Genomic DNA, 23202 nt, shown 5'->3' with positions numbered 1-23202 from the left:
AACTTTGATTACTCTAAATTAAAATCCATAATTATAAAAGTAAGGCTAGGGACTGTAGCTTAGTAGTAGAGCACTTACATAGCACATGCTGGGTTTAATCTCCAGCACTGAAAAAAAAAAAATGACTAGAACATCATTAGGCTTAATAAAGTCTAACTACCTAATATTAACAGAGATATAAACTAACTGATGGATGCTTAAATCTTGGCTATTAGGAGGAATTTATGATAAGTCTAATAGAGCTCTCATGTTCTTTGCAGTTCTTTTCCATCTATCATACTAGGAAGCACAAAAGCTGTGTTATGTGCAGAATGGTCGGGTTTATCCCTAGTAGAAAGAAGTTATGTTTGGTATCTAAAGAACAATAAGCGTTTGCTGCTTGGCTGATCAATGCTGGATCAAGTTCACATTCCCCAGCCCCACTCTCCCACCTACACACACAGGGCATGGAAGCAGAGCAGAGGGAGGGAGGACAGGTCCTTTTTTCACACAGAGAGACGTGAGCTCAGGCTTTCCTAATATGGACACAGCTGGGCCTGGGAAGCGTTAAACATTGATTTAATCCGCTGCTAGAGAAAATATACTAGGAAAAGTAAAAAGATTAGCAGCCAATTAATTCTGGCCCTTCCCATTGTTTTCCTGGAATACCTCCTTGTATGGAGCTAAATGTTGGTGAACAAATATTCTGGAAAATGGTTTTTCGGGACAGCCACCCCACCCCCCAAATGTGGTGGATTTTACTTTCCTCTGTGCGCTCATGTGCATGCGTGTGTGTGAGATTTTTTTTTTTTTTTTTTTTTTTACTTCTCAACTGAGAGAGTATAATTGAGGCCCATCCTTCTTGTTTGCAAATTGTAACTTCCTTCGGTTCTTTTTGGAGAACAAATGACAAACAAGCCACTCTGAATTCAAAGCCTTAAAAAATGCCCCAGACTCCACACGCATCCCCTCCTTCAAAGGCATCACAGAGTATGGCACGTCCATATGTACATCTTTCAGGTACCACACCTACCCCATCTTAGGAAGTACCATCTTAGGATGGTAAGGTACCTAGACATGGGGGTTTGCTTTCAGGCTAGTAAAATATCAACATATGATATTTTTGTGTGTTTAGTTAGCAACTAACATCTTTTGGGAGGCATTTGTCAGAATTATTTTCCTCATAGCATCCATGCACGTGTATGTCTTTTCTAAATAAAAGAACCCATTTGGTCAGAGAAGGTTGCCCAAGACTCAAGAAAATTAGCATGGATTTCATCCTGAATGGAAGAGTATCTTTTGCACACTGCCAAGGGTCTTTTCTGTTAGTACACACTGTTCTCTAATTTAACTGGCAGTCCTTCATATGCAAAGTGTTTGTTTCAAGAAAAAGAATGGTGGCCATCACCTTACTTAGCACTTCAGAAATACTGCCTTCACCTTGACATCTTTGCAGATCAGCACCAAAGCCATTTCCCTTGAGGACAAGGATCTAAGGCAGTGGCAGCCAGCTGTCTGCTATCATTGAAAGGTCTGAAAGGTTCGCCATCACTGCTCTAAGGTCTTTCCACTCCAGATCCAGAACTGTGTTAACCATGAACTTAGAAAAAAACTGAAAAGTCAACTATCCATTCATTCTTGCTTTCTTCTGGGAAGAGTGTTGAAAATTATTACTTATTTTTAAGTCTTTTTGTGTGTCGGCTTAATTTATCATGCCCCGAAGTTTATTTCTGATTATAAGCTGTGGGAAATGTTACCTGGGTCAGCGCAACAGCCCATCTTGCCCAGCACTGTGCCTGCTATTTCCCCAAAGATTGTTACTGTCACAGATCACAGAATATGGTCATCCTTTGTGTCAGTGACCTTGAAAGTTAGATGTCTCCCAAACATCTAGAATTCATGTATAATAATCGACTAGAGACGATAATTATTAAAACACTCTAAACCAATAGTTCTTAATGCTGGCTGCACATTGTGGGGGGCTTAAAAATGGTTGGTGCCTAGGTCACTTTCTCAGACACGTGGATCTAGGTGGTGACCTGGGCATTGGGATTTGTAATCCCTACCCCCTTCACACACACAGTGATTCTAATAAGCTGTCAAGATGGGACCCACAGATCTAAAGCCACCTTTATGTAATTTATATTTCACCCATGAAAGCTTTTTAAGGTTATAGTATCCATGAATGTCAAAATCCTGTAAAGAGTAACAGTCATGGGGGCTGGGGATTTAGCTCAGTGGTTCCACCGCCTGCCTCGCAAGCACAAGGACTGGAGTTCAATCCCCGGTACAAAAAAAACAGAAGAACAGTCATACAGATGGTGAAAGGGACATATTATTTTCTAGAATGTATCTTTCAGTAGACTTTTATGGTATGAGATTATATTTTGTGAGCTATGTTTTGATCTGAGGTTCCTCTGATCCACAGAATAAACAAATATTTTAAAGTGACATGGTCACACCAACTGTTCTGTCAGCTCTCATGCTGGATGCAGAGCACTGTATTTCCAACCGGGAGGTAGAAGGCAAACAATATGAAGTACTGAAGGCACTAAAATTCCCAATCTAAAGTTTCTCCATCCCTTACAGGGGACTGTGTGAAGCAAAAGCAGAAGTCTGTAGGTCTAAGTACTTTGTAAACTGTACACTTCTGTACAAAATCTGACTGTTTTTGTTCTTCCTACCAGTTCAAAGATTCTGGGGTCTCTGGTATGTGGGGTGCCTCAGCATTAGTTTTGTATTAAAGTCATTTCCCTCCAGCTACTAGTAATGTTATATTGCTTCTTAATTCTAGTATTTAGAACTCAGTAAATAGCAACTGCTTCCTGTCTTGAGCACATTATGTGTCATTTGATCTTCACAGCTTTATGTGAGAGGAGGCTTAGAGAGGTCACATAGCTAATATGGATCCAAAACCCAGAGAGCAATTCTTGTGTTCCTTCCACTACACCGTGTTATTTATTCCTTACCCTGAGAGTCTCTGGAGATCAGCAGTAGTAACCCACTCCTCGTGGTGTTCACAGTCTGATGCTTTCGTTTGTAGTGGGGACCCAGTGTGTTTGTTAATGAATAATCTGTTCATATGTCTAACTTACATTGTTCTTTCTGCAATCTAAATCCTTTTCTTCTGGTTTTGATATCAAAGGACATAAAATATCTGGCTGATAAACATTTTTCAAATAGCCCTGTGATGTTTATGTAATATTTAGTTTAGTTTCTTTAATAGTTCTTTTCCTTGAATTTTATAGAGTATAATCATTATGGCTTAACTTCCACAGTTTACTTCCAAATGTTGATAATAGAAACTTTGGAATGATAAAATTTTTCTGGACTCCCCCTTTCTTCCCGCCAAAGAGAAAAAGGAAATTAAAGAAAAAAAAAATAAACCCAGAATAGTTTATTCAGATCCCTCCTTGTCAAAAAAAAGGGCAGCTTCCAAAGCAAATAAATATAGCACGATAGAAATACATTAAAATAAGAAAAATGGATCCATGTGAAAGTAATGGTAGGAAATAGGATGGGGGCAGAAATTAAATTAACCTATAATGGGCCTGACCTGAAGTTCTGTCCTGGCTAAAGTGGAGTCTCAGAGTGCAAAGCTTTGTATGGTGGGGAAAAAGAGAGAAATTTCAGTACTGGTAAGATAGAAACAAACCATTGCCTTAATCCTATTCCTAATGTTGATACCAGGGAGGAGGTTTCCTGCAGGCCCTCACAGAAAACTACTATCTAATACTACCCTCTAAACCATCCCTGTGGTAAACATTGCAATGGATTTTATGGGGCTGTTTCTTACAGTGCACCTCAATAAAGGTTGATAGCTTCTTACTAGAACTTAGCGTGATGAGAGAACTTTCACAGACTACCCAAAAGATAAAGTCCAGGGCCAGCTTTATGGTGGTCTGGCTTAATCCACAGATGGATTTTATAGTATCCAGGAAAGGAGTTTGGGCAGCAGATGGATCTGTGAACATCCTGAAAAGTGGTGTGTGTGTGTGTGTATCTGTGCTATAGGTATTCTTTCTTTCTAGGGAGCCGATAGCACCATTAGCTTAGAGAGGGTTAAGAAATGGAAGACCTTTGGGGATATAGCTCAGTGGCAGAATGGGTGCCTAATATGTGCAGGTTCAGTCCTCAAAACTGCATAAAAAGAAAGGTAAGAACTGAGGATTTTGAATATTTTTCACTTGTCTTTGAGCAACAGTGAGATCAGAGTTGTGGTTACAGAGAGAAAGAAGTTCTGTGGGTTCCCTGCAGAGCTATAAACTTCTACAGTCAGCTAAGCCAAGCATGGGATTGATTTCCTTTTTGGAAAAATATGCTTTATAAGGACTTCCACTAAGAGGTCTATTTGACAGGGCCAGACCCTCTTCAGAAAGAAACTAGGGCTTCATTCTAACACTGAGACACAATGGGCAATAATGCAAATTTTATATAATTTTTCTAAAATAAAGCTGACATAAAAGAATATTACATTTTAAAACAATAGAACAAAATTTAAAGGCATACACATTTGATAACTTTATTCCTAACCTTTACTTGTTATACTACAGTTTATTCTTGTTTTTATTTCCAGACCTGTGTAGACTTCTATTTTTTAGTTCATTCTAAATATATGTTGGCAATAGAGCCTTTCTGAAACCAAATGAAGCTTCTAGAACCCTGTACCTTGTTTGGGACTCAGAGGTCCTTTGCCATCTCACAGTGGATAGTTTTCCCTCTGCTTTGCCCTGGGGAATGTAATTTGCCATCTGAGGCTGTTTGGGATAATGAAAGGGCTCCTCTTGTTTGCCTGGAGGCCTTCCGGTTAACTGGGCAGGCACGCTTTCCTTCCTTTGAGTTGTACTTCATTCAGAAAGCTGGGAGAAAGCGCAAGTGCGCACACACTCACCCACCCACCCACCCATCCACACAGGAGCAATAGGAAATTGATACCACTGTCTTTTTCCAGTGAAAGAACTAACTTCCTCTTTCACTAACAGTATTGATCCACAGAAGAAGAAAACTGAAAAAGATTTTTCCTCCTAAAGTTATCTCCAGCTACTAAGTAATGCCTTTATTTTAAAACAGTGGCATTTTCCTCAGTCTCTGAACTTGTCTTCAGCTTTTATAAATTGCCTTGACAAGAAAGTTTCTTAGGACAACTTCCTTTCTTAACTTGGCTCCTAGCTGAAGCATTTTAAAAGATATAATTCAAATAGAAAACATCTGTTTTTTCAAGATAGCTTTAAAGTACTTTCACCACGTTCTGAAAGATAGTTATTAAAATATCTGTCGTTGACTACAGGATTCGTTTTTGAAAAAAACTGATCTTCCTCCAATTTCTCCAAAGTTCTCTATTCTCATTGGTGTGAACCCCTGAAGAAAGGGAATTTAGATAACAGGAAAAATCCATCCAGGTTGTGTTGAACACACATACAAAATTAGTATTTTTTTTCCAGTGTCACGCAGCACATTAATCTTTTATTCTAGATTTAACTCAGCTCCTACCACCATTTTGGATAGATTTTTAGTGATTAATACAAAGGAACCTTTCTCATTCCTATTTTTATTTCTTAAAGTCATTTTAGAACTACTCTGACAATGTAAGTGATATCTCTCTTTTTAAAAATAAGATTCTGTGCTCTTTGATAATTAAGATATTTTAGCAGTGAAACAAAGGAGTTAATTAGAAAAATCTTAATCTTAAGATTCCTCCCCCTTGAAGTTTTATGTGTCATTCATTCATTTGTTCCTTTGTGCCTCCATCCACTTAACATATTTATTGAGCATCTGCTATGTGCCAGGCAGTGTTTTTAGTGACTGGACAAAAGTCAAGAACAAAAGAAACAGAATCTCTTTTTCTTGGAGCATAAGTTCCAGTTAGGGAGATACACATTCAATAACTTGGTAAAAAAAAAAATAGCTGCAATAATCATATAAGTGATCCCTAAAGTAAGCTATGGACTTTTTGATAATAGTGTATCAACACTGGTTCTTCCCTTGTAACTAATGTACCACACTCTTTCTCAATTGTATCAAATACAAGATGTTAATAATAGGGAGACCTGTGGGAGTGAGGGATATGGGAATCCTGTACTTTCTGCTCAGTTTTTCTATGAGCTTAAAACTGCTCTAAAAACGAAAGTCTCTTAATAAAAATTTTTAAAAATTTTAAATAGGTGTCTAGGATAATCACCTGAGAGAATACAAATGGGATCCTATTAGAAAAGTTATGTGGTGGCTGGGGATTTAGCTGAGTGGTGCCTCTGCCTGCATCACAAGCACAAGGTCCTGAGTTCAATCCCTGGTACCAAAAAAAAAAAGAAAGAAAAAGAAAAGTCATGGGGTGACCTAATTTGGACTGGAGAGTGAAGAAAGATCTTTTAGAAGTGTGTTTAATGCAAGAAATAGAGGGCAAGTAAGATCTAGCCAGGCAAGGCCTTCTCAGAAAAGCAAACTGGTATCACTGGTTTTGCCTTTGGAAGCACCATTCTGGCTTCTCTGTGGCCATGGCAAGTCCATTGTTGAGGGGCAAAGGGACACATTGCGGGGTACTTAGAATGGACTAGAGAAGAGCAGAGTGAAAATGAAACTGTTCCCTGTCTGCAGCATATGCCAGAAATGGTTAGGTTCTCTGTGAGCTCCGTGCTAGGAAACAAGGGACCTTGCTTTGCCCAGGGCAAAGTGGCAGGGTTTCCTGGTCTCAGTTCCCATGATCTTTCCAGTGGCTTAATGTGACTTACAGAATTAAGAAGTGGGGTGTGTGTGTGTGTGTGTGTGTGTGTGTGTGTGTGTGTTTGATACTACAACCAGCTGAAAATTATAAAGAGAAAAAAAGCCTTCAGGTACTAATCATCCATAACTTGTGATTTTCATAGAAGTCATAAGATTTAATTTGCAATAGTTATCTTTACTTCTGTTACTAGATGTTTGGAATGTATTTTAGTTTTTGTTCCAAGACTATATATTGAAAAACTGTTGCAAGTCAACAAAGAATATCCTTAAGAAAAGTCCTTTTAAGCAAGGCACCGGTTTAGTACATCAGTATCGAACTGTTCGTCTCAGAGTTCCAGGGGCAGTGAACTGCAAGGAAAAAAATTCTACTGGGTAAAAGGAAGCATCTGCCAGGATAGATTTCTATTGATTCTGGAACTGTTATTAGTAGCATGGAAGCTTGAATAGTTCAAAGTTCTCCTTCCATTTAAAATTAAACAGCTCTGCATAATGCACTTCATCATTTGTAATTTTTTTTTATCTGCATATGTGTATATGCAACCAGGATTAACAAAGCATTATTTCCTTTATGGGAGAAAATTATAAGTGATGGTTGTACATATATACAAGATTAGATAATGTTGAAAAATCTTTAGGAAACAAGCATGATTCATAGCACTTTGTTAATGATATAAAATGCTTAATGTATCTAATTCTCTTTCTCTCTAGAGTTAGATTTTGTGTGTGTTTCTAGAAACAAAGAATCCCCCACTTGAACAGATCTGTTGTATATGTTAGGAAATAGACACGCATCGTTAATGCACGTTTAAGTAGTCCCCTTACAAATATGGAATGAAGGGATACAATAAAGTTTTCCACTCTGATGTCTCCATTAAGAAGCTAGTCTTTGTGTAAAATAGTCCATGGCAAAGTTGCTTCTATTTAAAGTAGTGAGTTGGATCTTGGCTTTGATCTAAACCTTTTGATCTTGAAGAAGCAATAAAGACAGGGCAAGACGGATTTTCTTTAAAGAAATGCGATAAAGTTAAAGGGATGGTCAAAATCAGTAAGTATGAGTAGGACGACTCTCCTCCCCAGCCTTGCCTGCAATCTGCTTCACCAGCTTCTGATACGGAGAGGAGGAAGGAAGCCTTTTGCAGTTGGAGTTAGAGTTAGGGGAAATTTGGGGGTAGCGCACCCTTTTATAAACTAAGTAGAAACCATCTCCCTAATGTTGAAAGACTGCTCCTCTTTCAGTTCTACCCTGTGGCTTTGGAGGGTGGCGACAGTGGAGGGCCGCGAGTCTGCGCCAGGTTTTGATGCGCCCCTAGCCCTTCTCGGGGAGATCCTATTCCTGTCCCCGGTGCTGTTCCTGGCGGCAGCCCAGGAGGGAGGCTCCTTTCCCTGGGGCCTGTGAGGACCTGGAGTCCTGGGCTAGGAACGCGCACCCGCGAGGCCTTACGTGGGCGCCAGCGCGGGGACAGGTGCTGCACGTGCGGGACCGGAGAGGAGGAGGGAGGTTTGCGAGGAGGAATCATACGCCAGGGCTGGGCGGGGGCGCTGTTCCTGTACCTTTAAGGAGTCCCCGCCCCCTCCCCCGCCCCGCCCCGCCCCGCCCCCGCGCCGAGGTGTTGCGGCCCGCGCGGGCCGCGTCGTCCTCCCCTCCGGGCGCGGGCGGGCGCGGGGCGGGAGGCCTTGGCCGTGGCCGCGGGCGCGCGTGCGGGCCCTGACGCCTCCGCCGTCTCTCCGCAGCCGCTGCAGGGGGCGCGCCCGCCCGGGGCGGACTGCGGGCTAGTGCGGCGGGTGGACGCAGAGGTGAGTGCGGGGGGCCAGGGTTGGGGTGCAGGGGACCTGCGGGGCTGGGGGGACGGTCCCGCTTCTGGGAAGCGACCTGTGCAAGATGCTCTGTGGATTTGACTTCAGGTCACGAAATGGATGCGACTGAACCAGAGACCCCGAAAACGGAGGCGCAGGGAGGAGGAAGAGGTGTTTGAAAAGGTAGGCTCCCTGCCTGGGAGTGCGGGGCGGGGTCTCGATAGAAGGATTTAGGCGCAGCAATCAGAGTAGCATTTATTAAAAAGTTTTATTAAATTCACAGCCGTGGCTTTAATGTATGTGGATGATTTCGTAGAAACACTAGGTGATAACCCTATGATCGTCAGAACGCTGTGTTCTCCTGAATCGCGAGTGACCTGGAGACCTGTCCTGGGCTCTTTGGGTGAGGCAACAGGATTTAAGCCGGTCCCATTGTTATTAGACTACTGGTGTTGATTAGCTGAGTGCTGAGGCGCCTCTGAAAGATGAAAGAAAGCGCCCCGAGCGAATTTCCCACCTGAGTCTGGCTGTGGCGGAGGCTGCAACTCACTCAGCCGGACTTTAACCCCGCATCATCCGAGAGCTACCATTGAAGTGGATTGCTTTTTAACACACTAGAATGGATTTTTACTGACTGTAAAGCAAAGGAGAAATTTTTTAAACATTGCATTTCAGTATGTTACTTTGTAGAAGTTTGGATTGCCTATTTTCTCCTGAAATTGTCATAAGTTGAAACTTGATTTGTCACTGTAATAAATATTTTGAAATAAGGTAAGTAATCTGTTATTTTCAAAGTGACTTAGAAAATTCTTAAAATGAAACAATATGTTTTACAAATGGTATAGCAGATACGATTTTTGTCACTTTTGCTCAATTGTATTTTTACTGTCTTTTGGTTCTTGAGGGCACCAAGGGATTAAAATAGTGGTGTGTTGTTTTTCTCCTGCTAGAATGTATGATGAATCACTCTTGGTGCTGAAGCCAAATTCTTGCTGATAGCATTGCTGCCAGCGTCTGGGATGAGTTGCCTTAGTATGGGCATTGCCATGTCTGAGAATGTGCACAAAGCACACCATAATGAAGGTGATACCAAAGTTTCAGAGTGCACTTAAGGATACCACAGGGCTGCTTCTAAGAGTTGGAAAAAGCACTGGCCTAGAGTATGGCCGCTTGTAGGTGGGTGTTCAGTGTGTATTAGAAGTGGTATCCCAGCTCTTCCTCATTAAAAGTCAGTCTTATGCATCACTTCAGTTAAACAATAATAGAAAAGTTGTCCTTTCAAACAAACCTGAGTTTTTGGCTCATATCTCAGCATGCTGTGGTAGGTTATGTTTGTCTACCTTTCATCGTTTAGGTGTTTTTAAAACGTTTCCAAGGTGATGAATGAGATCATAAAATAGCCAGAGAATGAAAAAAGAATCATAGAGTGCCAAAACTTTAAAAGAAAAAGTTTGTAGCTATTATTTTTTTATACCTCGAGTAAGATTACAGTACCTGAATGCAGTCTTATCAGGCAAAAAGGAGAAGCCATTATCTTTGTGAATTAACAGGTGTCATCAACACCAACATCTGAACTAGAGGTAACCATATCTGTGACACCCTTAGTCAGACCACAGTGTCTTCCGAGAACTGGGGGAGACCAGAGAATGGAAGTTGTTTACACAAGCATTCTCCTTGTTAGAGTCTGTTGTGTTAAGAGTTAAGGGAAGAAAGCACCTCTTGCCCTTTCATCCCAGAAAATGTGGGCAGCAGTCTTAAAGCATAAACTAGGTGGGGACCAACATTCAGATCTTCAAGGAGGGAAGCTTAGAGCTGACTAGTTTTGAGGGTGGAAGTGGAAAGGGCAAAAAGGAAATTTCAGAGTCATAGTAGGGCACATGGCTCAATAGTGGCCCCAGTCTTTTCTCGTAGTTTTGTGCAGCATCATCGAGCCTTCTGCCCACTATTTTGCCCCTGCCACAACTAGGCGTAGATTTGGAGCTTCCTGAGATGAAACGTGGTATTCCCAAAGGCCAGGTGGAGGAGCATTGGGACACTTCTGAAAGGTGAAGAAGCTACCCTGCAGCTGTAGAGGTGTGTCCCCTATTTTGAAATACAGATTGAACTCCATAGCAGCAGTGTTTAACCCAAGATTTTATGTAACCTTTTTGCCAAGATTTGAGTATGTTATTGATAGGAACCTGGGTTCCTTAATATTGATTCTAGTAAGCTATTTTTTAAAAACTGTCTGCTATGCCATATGTTGCTGCAAATCATTCACTTTGTTCTTTTTCGTGCATCCACTGGGTCTTTCATCTATATTAAAGTGAAAATGTGGTTTTTTTCAGCTTTCATTCATTTTATATTACTGTCAAATAAAGTGAGCTTTAGTCATTTGTGGTAGGTACACATTTTAGATCTAGCCTTTGTCTCTATCACCCACTTTGTTTTCTTTGCCATTGCTTCTCTCTCCATTTACCCCACTGCCCTTTCCTTCAGCCCTCAAGGGTCTGTCTACATCTGTAGGCTTCGTCTGTATTAAATATGCTGGGGTCATAACATTTTTCTTCCTATAGGAGGGTCAACTTTTACTGCCTTGTGGAAAGCAGAACCTTCTGACCTGCCTGAGAAAGGAAAACAGAGGTGGTGAAAGGCCGGCCTCTTTATAGGCAAGGGGCTGCTCGGGAAGAACATCTACATGTTTGGTGTTGTGTCGTCGTCCCCCCCACCCTCAGCTCAAAGAAATTCTCCAAGGTGCTAAGTGATAGACACAGCTTGATGGAACTTGAAATATTAGTTGAGTTTTTCAGTGAACTCAGAATGGGAAGGAAAACAAACTCAGCCTGTGCTCAGCTGTGGGTTAAAATAACGAACAATGAAATAAAGTAAATTGGGTGAGTGAGATGTACTGCCCAGATAAGTGATTTAAAATGCTCTTCTGGCCTTTCCTGGCCTCTTGTACCTTCTGCTTCATATCATTCTCACTCACCAGATAGCTGCGCTGCCTTTCTATGCTATCTTAAAAGATTTTTACTTTTACTCTTTTTGGAGATGCATTGTCCTCTCATATGCACTTTCTCATAATCTCCTATGACATTTATTTCCCCTTTATTTTAGCGTCATATTCTAGCTCTTTGTCCACTGGTTTAACCAAATTCTTTCATACTGTTTTGTGTTTTCTTCATTTAAAATAACAGACTTGGCTCCCGTCTGCTTCTGTCTTGGGGCATTTTCTCCTTCCATTCTGATATTCTTCCTTTTTCATTATTTCAAGCTCCTTTTATTTAGTTTGAATATTTCTTGCAATAGAAATGCAAGGAGAACATGTATGGTTACACAAAGAACCACTGTGAGTGGATCAGCAGGCTCTGCAAGGGGCACGTGAAACAGTTGTGACTGCAACAATCAATTGTATATGTGTTTTTAAAAATAATAGATTACTAAATGGCTATAGACTGGATGAAGAACAAGCCTTTTTTTCCTGTTTTTTACTTTTAAGTTATTCAAAGATAAATGCAAATTATGCGTCACAATCAAATTAAGAGTGATGTTTTCATAAATATATAGAAGTAAAATTTATTAAAGTTGTAAGAATTAGAATATAACAATAGTTATAAAATAGTGTATCTTAAGGGAGATATGTGAATAGGTTATGGTGGATTCCTTAAAGGAAGAAAATTCCACTTTTCAGATCAAGAGGAATCACCCTAGTTTTTGTGTATCTGATGACAATACGCAAAGAATAAATTTTACGATGCTCCTTTCTGGTCATCACTAAATATGCACAGTGGCTTTAGAGGTGTTCATTGGCTTACTTTTAAAACACTGAAAATTTGACAATCACTGTTAATGTATGTGTTCGGTGTGTTTCCCCATGAGTGTCCAGGGTAAGACTGACCTTTGTTAGCAATTAGTCATAACTCACACTAGGTGCAGATGGTTTCCAACAACAGCACAGGACCTGTAATACAATACTCTGGAGCATAAAATTATTTAAAATGTATTGACATTTTCATTGAGAGATCCAGAATGAAACATAAAAATCTAAAACAATGAACATGAAAAATGTGGACCCCCTGGTCTTTAGTGGCCATTTTAATTGAGGTGAAATGATGAAGTTCTGCTTGCTGAGTCTATAAGGAAAAAATACTAACACTATTTTCCTTGTGATAATAATCCTTCCTAAATTATGGAGTATTTTCAGTCTACTTTTATTTCATTTTTTTTCTTTATACATACTTGGCTCTGATCCATGGTCAGTGATAATCTTATTTGGAATAATAATTAACAGATGATTTCAAAAATTGTATAGAAAATCCAGCCTGGATTCCAAGCTTATGTATTTGGCAACATGTATTGTTCCTTTTTAAATTTTATATATTGTAAGAGAAAGATACTTTTATTACAGGCTAATATTGAAATATTCAAAGTGATGAAGGTAGGTATACATTTTAAACTATTTTACAAAGTGCCAGCTTGCTCTGTTTGTCTTTTGTAGAAAAAGCCTATTTTATGTTCAGTTTTGGTTTCTGGAAACCAACATTTAGGACTAATAAAAATTACTTAGCTCTTCCTTGAACTCATAACAGCAGATGGTGACTGCATTAGGCTGGACTCCGGAGCCATTGGCACACAAGGCTCAGCAGAGGCGCAGCGTGAATTGAAGAGTGCTGAACCCAGGGGCCTGGTGCTCTATGTGAGCCACCCTGCCTGCAGCAGCGGTAGACTGAGGCTGCCCCTCTTCCACACTTGAGGCAAGCTTCCCTTAGTGTGGTTTCCCATCCTGACTGGCCTTGACTCTTTTGGAGAGTACTGTTGCCCTGTGAGAATTCATAACTAGTCTGCATTTATATAGCCCATAATCTTGTACAATAGCTTCATTGATACTTGATTTCTGTGGAAAAGCCTCATGGATCTTGTGAGTCACAGCTCTTGAGGCATCAGCCCACCCTTCTCCACTCCCTCCCTGTCTGTGAGTGGCTTTGTGTCCTGTGTTGTACTGATTGTGCCTTTGGATGACAACTTACTTGAGTGATGAGGGGAGGCAGAGTAATTTATTAAAAGTAATTACAAAGAAACCAAACAAAGGAATAATTATAGCACTGTTAATATGCAATTTGTTATTTTATTGCTGAAATATTTAGAACTCTTATATCACAGTTGTATTTGTGGGTCTTCCTTTTTTTTTTTAAAATCCTCAACAACAACAAAATCCTCAGTACCCAGATCTCAAGTTAGATCAGATTTCACAAATCTCGGCATTTTTTGCTATTTCTTTTTCTTTTCAAAGTCGGACTTGGGAAGATTGCTAATAAACATATTTTTGGTGGCTATAGGAAGGAAGTCTGATCTGTATAATTTTATAATTTTAAATAATTTTACAATTTTATACCAATATATTTTCTTTTGTTCCATAGATTTATTTTTTAAGAATCTGCGATTTAGGGCCAGGGATTTAGCTCAGTGGTTCTGTTGCCTGCCTCACAAGCGCAAGGTCCCAAGTTGAATCGGCAGTACCAAAAAAAGAAAAAGAATCTCCAATTAAAAAAAAAGTGTTTTGAGAATTCTAAATGTATTCTTTCCTATTTTCAACTAACATAATAGTGAAAATTAAAGTATAGTCATCCACTTACCCTCACATACTTATTCACATATTTTAAAAAGAATCTTTGAATGGAACTATTAGTATAATAATAGCTAACACTCACCATGTGTTAAGCCTTGATCTTAGCGCTTTACATGGAGCAGCTGATGTAAATGTACCGTTAAAGTAGTGTCACAACCAGCAATATGACATTAGAATGTTGAAAGACTGCATCAAACACTTTAGGAAAGTGGGTGAGGTATATATTAATCAAATATTTTAATTGCTGTAGACAAGAATGCTTTGGGCAAGATTTTAAGATTCTTTTTTGTCAGGTTATTGACGGTCCTAGACCACCAGCATAAAGCACACATTTCTAAATTAGGAAAGTCTCAGCCAGCATGCATTTTGAAAACACTTGAAAGTGTGTGGATAATTACACTTTTGTTGATTTTAGCATATTTGATGCCAGCAGCCATCAACTCTTCCATGCCATGAAAGATGAAAGCCATTTTCATGAGTTCAGCTGGAAAAAGGAGGCCAGCAGAGAAAAATTTCATGGATTTTTGGTTACTTTTATAGTCAGCCTTAGTTTCATTCCTGTGACAGAATGCTTTATTTGGCAGTCATTCTCACCTTAGGCATTTTAAAGAGCTGCTGCTTTGTGCCTGGTCTCCTAGCCCTAATAAGGTGCATTATTTTTAGTAGTACCTATTAGTGCCATTGTGGGTTATGGCCTGCCATTGTTTACATTAATCTTCTGTTGTAAAAGGTCAAACTAGTATGTATCTAGTCCAGCTGACATATATCTTACTTACATTTCTGGGTCCCTGCAGATATGTAGGAAAAATAATACCCAACATTGAATCCCCAGCAATTAGAAAAGGACTTCTGAGAGACTGAGGCAGGAAGATTGCAAGTCCGAGCCCAGCCTGGACAGCTTAGCAACTTTGTGAGATAGTGTCTCAAACTAAAAATACAAAAGGATTGAATTACAGTTCAGTACAAAGGCCTTAGGTTCTATTCTATTACCAGCATGGGGGGTAGGGGGGAGAAAGAAAAAGAAAAAAAACTTGATCACATGCAGCCTCATTAAGTATTTGTTTTATGAATTAGAGGAATGAATCTCACAAAGATACATTTATTTTTATGAACTTAAACTTGACTATAGCATTTACAAAATTTTTACTAACAGTAGATTTTAATTATTTGGATGATACAAGTTTAATTCATTAAAGTATGAGTGGTTGAGATTTCCTGGGTTTATTATAGGTGTTCTCTTTCATCCCTCCTAGAAAAAGAGCATGGAGACAGGAAGACCAGAAAGTAGTCTCAGTTCTGCCCCAGATTGTGTGCCCCATGCCCCCCAGTGCTGAAGATGGAAACCTGGGGTTCACACATGCTCAGTAAATGCTCTACCCATGAGCCAATATCCTCTGCCCTTGACTTTTGTTTTTCTCTGAAAATCCTTTTATTTAATGGGCTAGTTAAGCCCATTTATATTAATTGGTAAAATCAGTATAATTGGCTTTAATTTCTTATATAATTTAATTATTTTTTTGGTAGTTTGGTGTTTTGGAGGGCTTCTATTTTTGTCCCAAGTTATTTTTGCATAATAATATTAGTTTTGTTCTTGTGTATTGATTCCTTGCTGTGAGCAATAGAGAAATTAGATACTATTTACTTGCCCCTTCCTTCTTTATCTTCCAACATGTACCTTGAAATAGTATCTTTTTACTTCCAGATAAATACCTGTAAGACAGTTAACAAGCTGATTGTTTTTTTTGTTTGTTTGTTTTTTTTGATACCAGGGATCAAACTCGGGACCTTGGGCTTCTGAGGCCAGCAGCAGAACCACTGAGCTAAATCCCCAGCCCGCTGATTGTATTTTTGATATAGTCTTTCCATCCTGCCTTTGATGGGTGTCTACATTAGAGCATATAGACCAGTGATGGTGAACCTTTTAGAGCGTTTGATGATAACAAACAGCCCGGTGTGGCATGTGTGCCAAAGGTTTGCTGCCACTGCTACAGACATTACTTATACCATATTGTATCCCTACAGAATCACAGTTTAATTCTGCAGTTTTAAATGCTCATCATCTGCTCTTAGGTTGACATCTCTTCAGTCATTTTAGTTCTGAAGCTAGTTCTGCGCTAGATTTCTCAGGAAGAGCTTGGGACTTCTTGTGTGCTTGTAAGTTTGTTATTATACCAGTAGGTCAGTTCAGCTAGATATAAAATCTTTGACTTTTATTTTATTTCAGTTTCTTAAATATGTTACTCCATTATCTGTTTTCACAATCAAATGCTATTCTTAACTTCTTTTCCTCAGAGCAGCTTGGTCTTTTTTTCTATATGTGTTCAAGTTTTGTTCCTTAAATGTCAATAATCTTACTCTAATATATATCTTTGTGGGTCACTTTTCCTCATTGTTGCTTGGCATTTGAGCTTTCTTTTCCTCATGTGTAAAATGAGAATAACTTTCTGATATTTCACAGAGTAGATTTGGAACCAAATATATTATGTAAAGTATTTTAAACTTATTATTTTACTATCTTGTTATCCTTTAAAGTGTTTTGTTGTTTGAACTTTAAAATTTAGAGTGCTTCATTTTATTATAGGCAAACAGACTTGAGTTGGCTGTGTCTGAGAGACACAGACAGTGGGTATCTAGTAAAATCATTTTTCTGTGTCCCAGCAGTAAATACACTTACCCTGATTCCATGTGGTAAGCAGGCTCTTTGGACTCACTCGTGGAAGATGACTGGACTCAAAGAAGTTTTTTTTTTTGGTACCGGGGATCAAACTCAGGTCCTTGTGCTTGTGAGGCAAGCACCGGAACCACTGAGCTAAATCCCCAGCCCCTCAAAGAAGTTATTTGAAGTCTCTTCCATGAAAACACCATTTCCATTTTTATTTTTCTCATAATCTAGCCATCATGTTTCCCATACTAATCTCTGGGTTTATATGATCTCAAATTATACATGCATAGAAAAATACACAGAAAAAAAATAAAGTGCTCTGTTTTTCAGAAAATGAGGATTGCTCACCCAGCTAATCACCCAGCACATAAGAAGCAGCAGGAAATACCACAAAAACAGGAGATGTCATTTCTAGCCATGGAAAGATAAGTCATACAGCAAATCAAAGATCTCTTACAAAGCAGCATGTGATAAAAAGCCCAAGCTAGTGTAGCAGAAACTACAGACTTGACTATGTGATGCATATTACCTGAGGCTACCCCGGACTGCTGTTTTCTGCCTGGGCTTTGTTTTGATGAAGCAATCTTTTATACGTGCAGACCGAAAGTTATGGTGGGAAAATGGTTAATTGAATTAACTGTGCTCAGTTTAATGGTTTTACTTGATGTGTAAGCACAGGGATTTGACTGATCTGCATATAAATAGTTTTTAAAAATAAATTAATCTTTGTTTTGAAAGTGAGGCTGGCACTCACTGAAATTCTACTGGCACCTGTGAATTAGGATGACCTGGAAACTCGGGGTCAGAATTGTGATAGTATTTATAATTCTATATGTAACATGTATTTTTTCAAATTATATGTTTATTTAGACAATTTATACAAAAACCTGAGCAATGAGTAAAAAACACATGAAGGAAGAGAAAATAGTCCTTGAAGAATTGACTGACACAACAAACAAGAATAGAAAGGAGTGTTGAATCAGATCTGTATCGGGGTGCAAGAAGAGTTCAGGCGGCATCCAGGGCCTGTTGGATCTCTGTGAGGGAGAAGGCACAGCTGGGGCTGTTCCCGTTGCCCACTAGCGTTTCCTGTGCTGATGGCAGGTTACAGACATTTGTTCCGATTCCTTATGTTATTATTTTGTAGATTCGAGGATATGATGGTTTCTATTCTCAAAACTCAGATTGTCTTCATGGTGCAGAATCAGATTATGAATTAGTATTTATCTGCTGCTCATTAAGGACTGCAGCAAAGTTTAGGCTACCACTGAACTTGGGGATATAAAGTTTTCTGTATTTCACTCTCGTACTACTTTCTCCCTTTAATTTTTATTTTATTTTCATCAGTAAGTCTTGTTTTATTTCCTCTAAACATTTGGTTTCAAGGCAGAGTAAGAAAATGTTTTAGAATTAGGCATGGTGAGTTTTGAAAAGTTCCAGAGTTTTATAGTTTTAGTCTCTTGTGATTTTTCAGATGTTGTATTGTCATTCAGAAAATATCCCAGATGTTTTCAGCACCACAGCTATAGCATGATCTCATTTTTTCTTTTCAAAGGTATGTTAAAAAATAGTTAATATTTCTTTTTATCTTTCTGAAGATGCAGAACAAACGGACATACATATCTCTAAGACATTGAACATTTTATATATGTTCCTATAAATGAGCACATGTTGGCTTTTCAGAGCTACACATCTGTGAAGCGTTAGATTTTTATACATGTAAAAAGAGAAACAAATTGATTTATAATAATTAATACTGAGGAAGTCATGTGAAATAGGAAAATGTGGTCATAGAATATGTTTTTATTTTTCTTACATTTTCACAGACAAGATAACAGTAGTCATTTTTTATTGCCACTTGTAACTACAAGTCTTAAAGCTCATGGTATTAGTTTTCTCTCTCTCTTTTTTTTTTTTTGGTGTCAGAGATCGAACTCGGGCCCTTGCCCTTACAAGGCAGATGGTGGAACCACTGAGCTAAATCCCCAGCCTTCATGGTATTAGTTTTTTGTGGCAATTTTCTACCCTTAATTTGGTGTACAAGAAAAAAAATGCTATGAAAGGCATGAGACGTTAAACAGCATCCACAGGAAGAATCTGGAAAAGAAACAGACCTGCCTCTGGATTCTGTTCATGGACAATTTGGGCTGTTTTTTTCCCTTCCTATCACATATACACAAACTTTACCTTTTAATATTGAAGATAACATTTATTCTGGACAATAAAGAATGCTGAGGGCTCCCATAGCTAACAAAAGATAGTGGTTCTGAGTTTCTTTTAATATTTTTTATATTTATACACACACAGTTTCATAAAGCTCACCCATATACTAGTTTGTTGAGTTACAAGAGACTCAGTTGTATAGTTATTACCTCCAGTTTTTGGGTTTTTTTTTTTTTTGTCACACTGGGACCAAACCTAGGATCTCATGCATATTCATGCTAGTCAAGTGCTGTACCAGTAAGCTACATCCCCAGCCTCACAGTCCATTTTTAGAACATTTCCATCACCCAAAGAATTCTATCACCGTTTGTAGTCAGTGCCCATTCCGCCTTTCAGTTCCAGGAAACTACTAGTCTGCTTTCTGACTTTATAGTTTAGGCCTTTTCTAGAAGTTTCATACAAATTGAATCACACAAGAGTTAGTCTTTTGGATCGGGTTCTTTCATTTATCATAGTGTTTCAAGTCTCAGCAATTTTCAAGCATCAGTAGTTTGTTCTTCTTTTTTTTTTTCTTTTGGTACCGGGGATCGAACTTGGGTCCTTGTGCTTTCGAGGCAGGCGTCAGAACCACTGAACTAAATCCCTGTCCCCTGTTCTTTTTTATTATAAAGTAGTATTCCATTGTAGGGATATGGAACATTTTGTTTATCTATTACTGGTGGTTAGACATTAAGATTTCTTTTGTTGTTGTTGCAGCTTTTGACTATCATGCTATTATGAACAATGCTTCTGTGAACATTGGTGTAACTGGTTTTGTGTAGACTTATGTTTTCATTTCTCTTGGGCATACACCTAGGGCTGGTATGGTTTGGTTGTATGACAGTTGTGTGTTTAACTGTTTAAGAACTGCTAAGCTGTCTTCTGAAGTAGCTGCCCCAATTTAAATTCCCACCAGCAATGTTTAAGGTTTCTGTTTCTCCACCTCTTCATCAGCTTGATCCTGTCAGACTTACTTAGCCATTCTGTTGAGTGTTGAACCACACTTTTTAGTACCTAATACTTCTGTTTCTTGAGAGGCTGTGAAAGTGTGTAGATACCCCTCATTATGCTTTTGACCTCCATTTTACAGGTCGAAAACACTGGCCCTGTAAGTGGGAAGTCTCAATGTCTCACCCAAGATCCCCCCAAGTGAGTCACTGCACCTGGAATCCTCCCACATTGGTTGGAATTGTATCGACCTGCTTTCATTCTGACTCAGAGGCCTCTGTGTCTCTGTGGCACCGTTAGGTGTGGCTTTCTTTTTATCTTTTAAAAATATTCACTCTTGATCCTCCCTGGAATTGTGTCTCATGAAAGGGGTTCATTTTCTGCAGGAGTGTGCTCAACCTCAGTGCACAGCTGGCCCACCAGGGCTGTGTGACCATGTGTCCTGCTGTGGGAGGGCCAGGAATGGCCCTGTCCAGGCCTGGTGGGAGGTAGGCAAGTGCCCTAGCCAAGACAGCCAGCACTCACTAAATACTTAATACATTTTAGGGCACCACCTCTTCAGAAAAGGTTGTGAAAGGGTGATTACCTGATGGCATGTGAGAAGTAATGCCATTCATTTGTTTTTATCTCTTCCATGACAGTGAGACAAGAAAACATTCTCACATTTATTTATAGACTTTTTAAAAGATCAACCTTGGGGGCCGGGCCTGGGATTTAGCTCAGTGGTTCCAGTGCCTGCCTCACAAGCCCACGGTCTCGAGTTCAATCCCTGGTACCAAAAAAAAAAAAAAAAAAAATCAACCTTGGTTTCTTCCAGTAACTGTTCTTTGGTCAGCAGCAGATATAGTAATAGTACTTTTTTTTTTTTTTTGGTACTAGGGATCGAACTCGGGTCCTTGCGCTTGCCCAGTAGGCGGCGCTAAATCCCCGACACAGTACTTTTACAAGTTTATGGGTTCTGGCTTTATTCAAGAAAAAACTGTTTGTCAGAGCTACTATATTATTTCCTTTGCATCTCTCTTCACTTTGTCCATTTTAGTGGGATAAAGTGTCATTGTTTCTCTTTTAGATTAGAAGTTCTCAAAGTATTTTTCAAGGTCATGAGATTAGTTTTCTAGCAAACCTCTATTTTGAATTGACCTATAATCATTTTTCATACTCAGTAAGTAATTCCTTCTCTTTCTTTTGCCCTAGTTTTTGCTTTGAAGTTCCTTTGTAGGTCCTTGGGCTTGTACAGCTACCCAGTCAGTGAAAGGCACTTAATATTGGGCCTATCTCTTCCCGTATCATTTTGCGGTTTTCTATGTAAAGTAAGATTTTAGTTATTTGTTACCTTTCATTACACAGGATCGCGATGTTGTAATTTATGACAAAAAATGAAGTCCAGATGTCTGTGAAGTGATTATTTTCCCTTAAATTCTTGGTCACTCTAAATGTTAAAGAGAACATAGTGTTTTGGACTTGGGGAAATCTCATTTTGGAACCATGCTGCTATCCATAAGATTGTCAGAAAGAACTAAAGAGTTAAGGCAACTTCAGAAAATAAAATCGGCAACAACAAGAATCTGTCTAAAGTAACTGGAAAAACTATATCAAGCAATTGGAGGGGTGTGTTTGTGACTATGTTATAAAAGCTATCTGAGGTCTTAAGTACATTTGGGTGCTGGGCCTTAAGCCAGAAGGAGGGAAGGGGATCATCACAGGGAGAGGCTAACAACTGAAATTTCAGCTGACCACTTTATTTGAGAAGCTGTAGAGGACTAGGGTTGTGAAAGCTGGGAAAGGCTTTACAGGCTTCTCCATTTCAAACCCTTAATTTTGCATGTGAAATCATGGAGGTCCTGAGGCTTTAGTTCACAGATCATATGCTGGCTTGGGACCAGACCTGGGTCCCCTGGAGCCCTTACTAGTCTTTCCAGCCATCCACCTGGGCAGCTCCAAGTAGGGCCTGGAGACAAAGCAGCTTTGGGTTCCAGATGAGGAAGCGTATGTCAAACTGGGATTGGCTTGTGGGTCACAGACACTGAGGAGGGACAGAAGAAGTCTGGAGGGGAGTCTCAAGGTCACACCCCTGTAAAGCCACCTCAAAGAGAGGTCCTTTCCCAATTTACCAAGAGTCTTTCTGTCGTGGCTTGCATGGGGTACATAGAGTCAATTTTGCGGTATGCAGTCATTCTAAATATTAGGCCAAGCTTCTGTTGTGACCCAGCTCGGTGCCTGCATGTATTGACCTATTAAACAGTGCCTTTAAAAGGCACAGATTATCTGAAGTTTTAGTGACACTTGTCACAGACCAAGCAACTGTGACAGAAAAATATTTATGTTTTAAAACTTAAACTTAAGTGTGCCCCAGATACCTAGGCATTTGAGCACAAGGCTGCTTTCTATGTTTATATAGTTTCATTCCTTGATGTATTGCAAATTTAGAGTTAAGTGAAAAATTTTTAAAGGTCCATCTGGTTTGGCTATTTGCTCACAGGACAAATCAAACTCCATCCCCACAACTGCACTGATAAAATGAATGCTGCACCTGAATTATGAAAGTGTAGTTTCCAGGACTCTGAGGAGTACTGGAGGGCAAAGTGAAGAGGAATAGTGTGGTTTAGGGGAACAGCTGCTGTGTTTTCTGTGCAGCACAACTGGCAGATACAGGATAGTTTCCTACATGGGCACAAGAACAGAAAGATAGGGAGTGAACTCAGACACTGGAAGGCCTCTCTTCCCCACCCTTCCAGCAGCGTGAAAGGTGCTGATGCTCTTATGTTGGGAGTCTTGGCACACCTTGAGTCTTCAGTAGATATTAGGGCCAGGGATTTAGCTCAGTGGTTCTGGAGCCTGACTCCTGAGTTTGATCCCTGGTACCAAAAAAAAGAGATCAAGTCAGTGACTTAGTAGTGTCACCTAATCAGAGAACACCAGGTTACCACAAGACAAATCTAAATGATGCTGAAAGATCTTCCAGCAGAGGATTAGTGACATCCCAGTGTGCATGTATACTGGGCTTGCAGGCATGCGAGTGTAGACATAACACACGGTTCAGAGTGTGGGAGTGTGGGAGATTTGGGCTAGGGCCAGGGCCTGCTGTGTGACTGCAGTCTCCCATCTTGGACTAAAGGTACAGGTGCTATTTCCAGAGCTAGTGCTATTGGCATCTGACTCTGACTCAGAGGTTGACCAGGGCCTTAGGTCCTAGAGCATTGCTCTGTATGTCGTGCAAAGTCATTGTCATCATGAGCCACCTTAGAGGGAGGCTCTGTGGAAAAAGTGAAGGTACAGTACAAGAGGCTCTGGAGTA

The 23202-nt window shown here is 39.7% G+C and overlaps 1 protein-coding gene across 31 annotated transcripts in view; it reads left to right on the top strand.

The window, feature by feature from the left end:
• Nucleotides 1–23202, top strand: part of Aopep (aminopeptidase O (putative)) — a 418900-nt gene that overhangs the window by 289348 nt on the left and 106350 nt on the right. For 27 of the 31 annotated variants that reach the window (XR_015448844.1, XR_015448845.1, XR_015448841.1 and 24 more), the window contains 2 exons: nt 8428–8490; nt 8599–8673. The exons of the other annotated variants lie outside the window; for them this stretch is intronic. Coding sequence is in view for 21 of the 27 variants with exons in the window: in XM_021259370.2 (XP_021115029.1) it covers nt 8428–8490; nt 8599–8673 (138 nt within the window). In the remaining 6 variants the exon portion in view is untranslated. The remainder of the gene's footprint in view (nt 1–8427; nt 8491–8598; nt 8674–23202) is intronic. 31 annotated transcript variants of the gene reach the window in all.

The sequence above is a fragment of the Heterocephalus glaber genome, unplaced genomic scaffold (assembly GCF_053883595.1).
Source record: "Heterocephalus glaber isolate CG9 unplaced genomic scaffold, H.glaber_assembly_v1.0 deba00000594, whole genome shotgun sequence".
NCBI classification, from domain to species: domain Eukaryota; kingdom Metazoa; phylum Chordata; class Mammalia; order Rodentia; family Bathyergidae; genus Heterocephalus; species Heterocephalus glaber.
The sequence above is the reverse complement of the archived record's forward strand: the minus strand, read 5'-3'. Positions and strand labels throughout refer to the sequence as shown.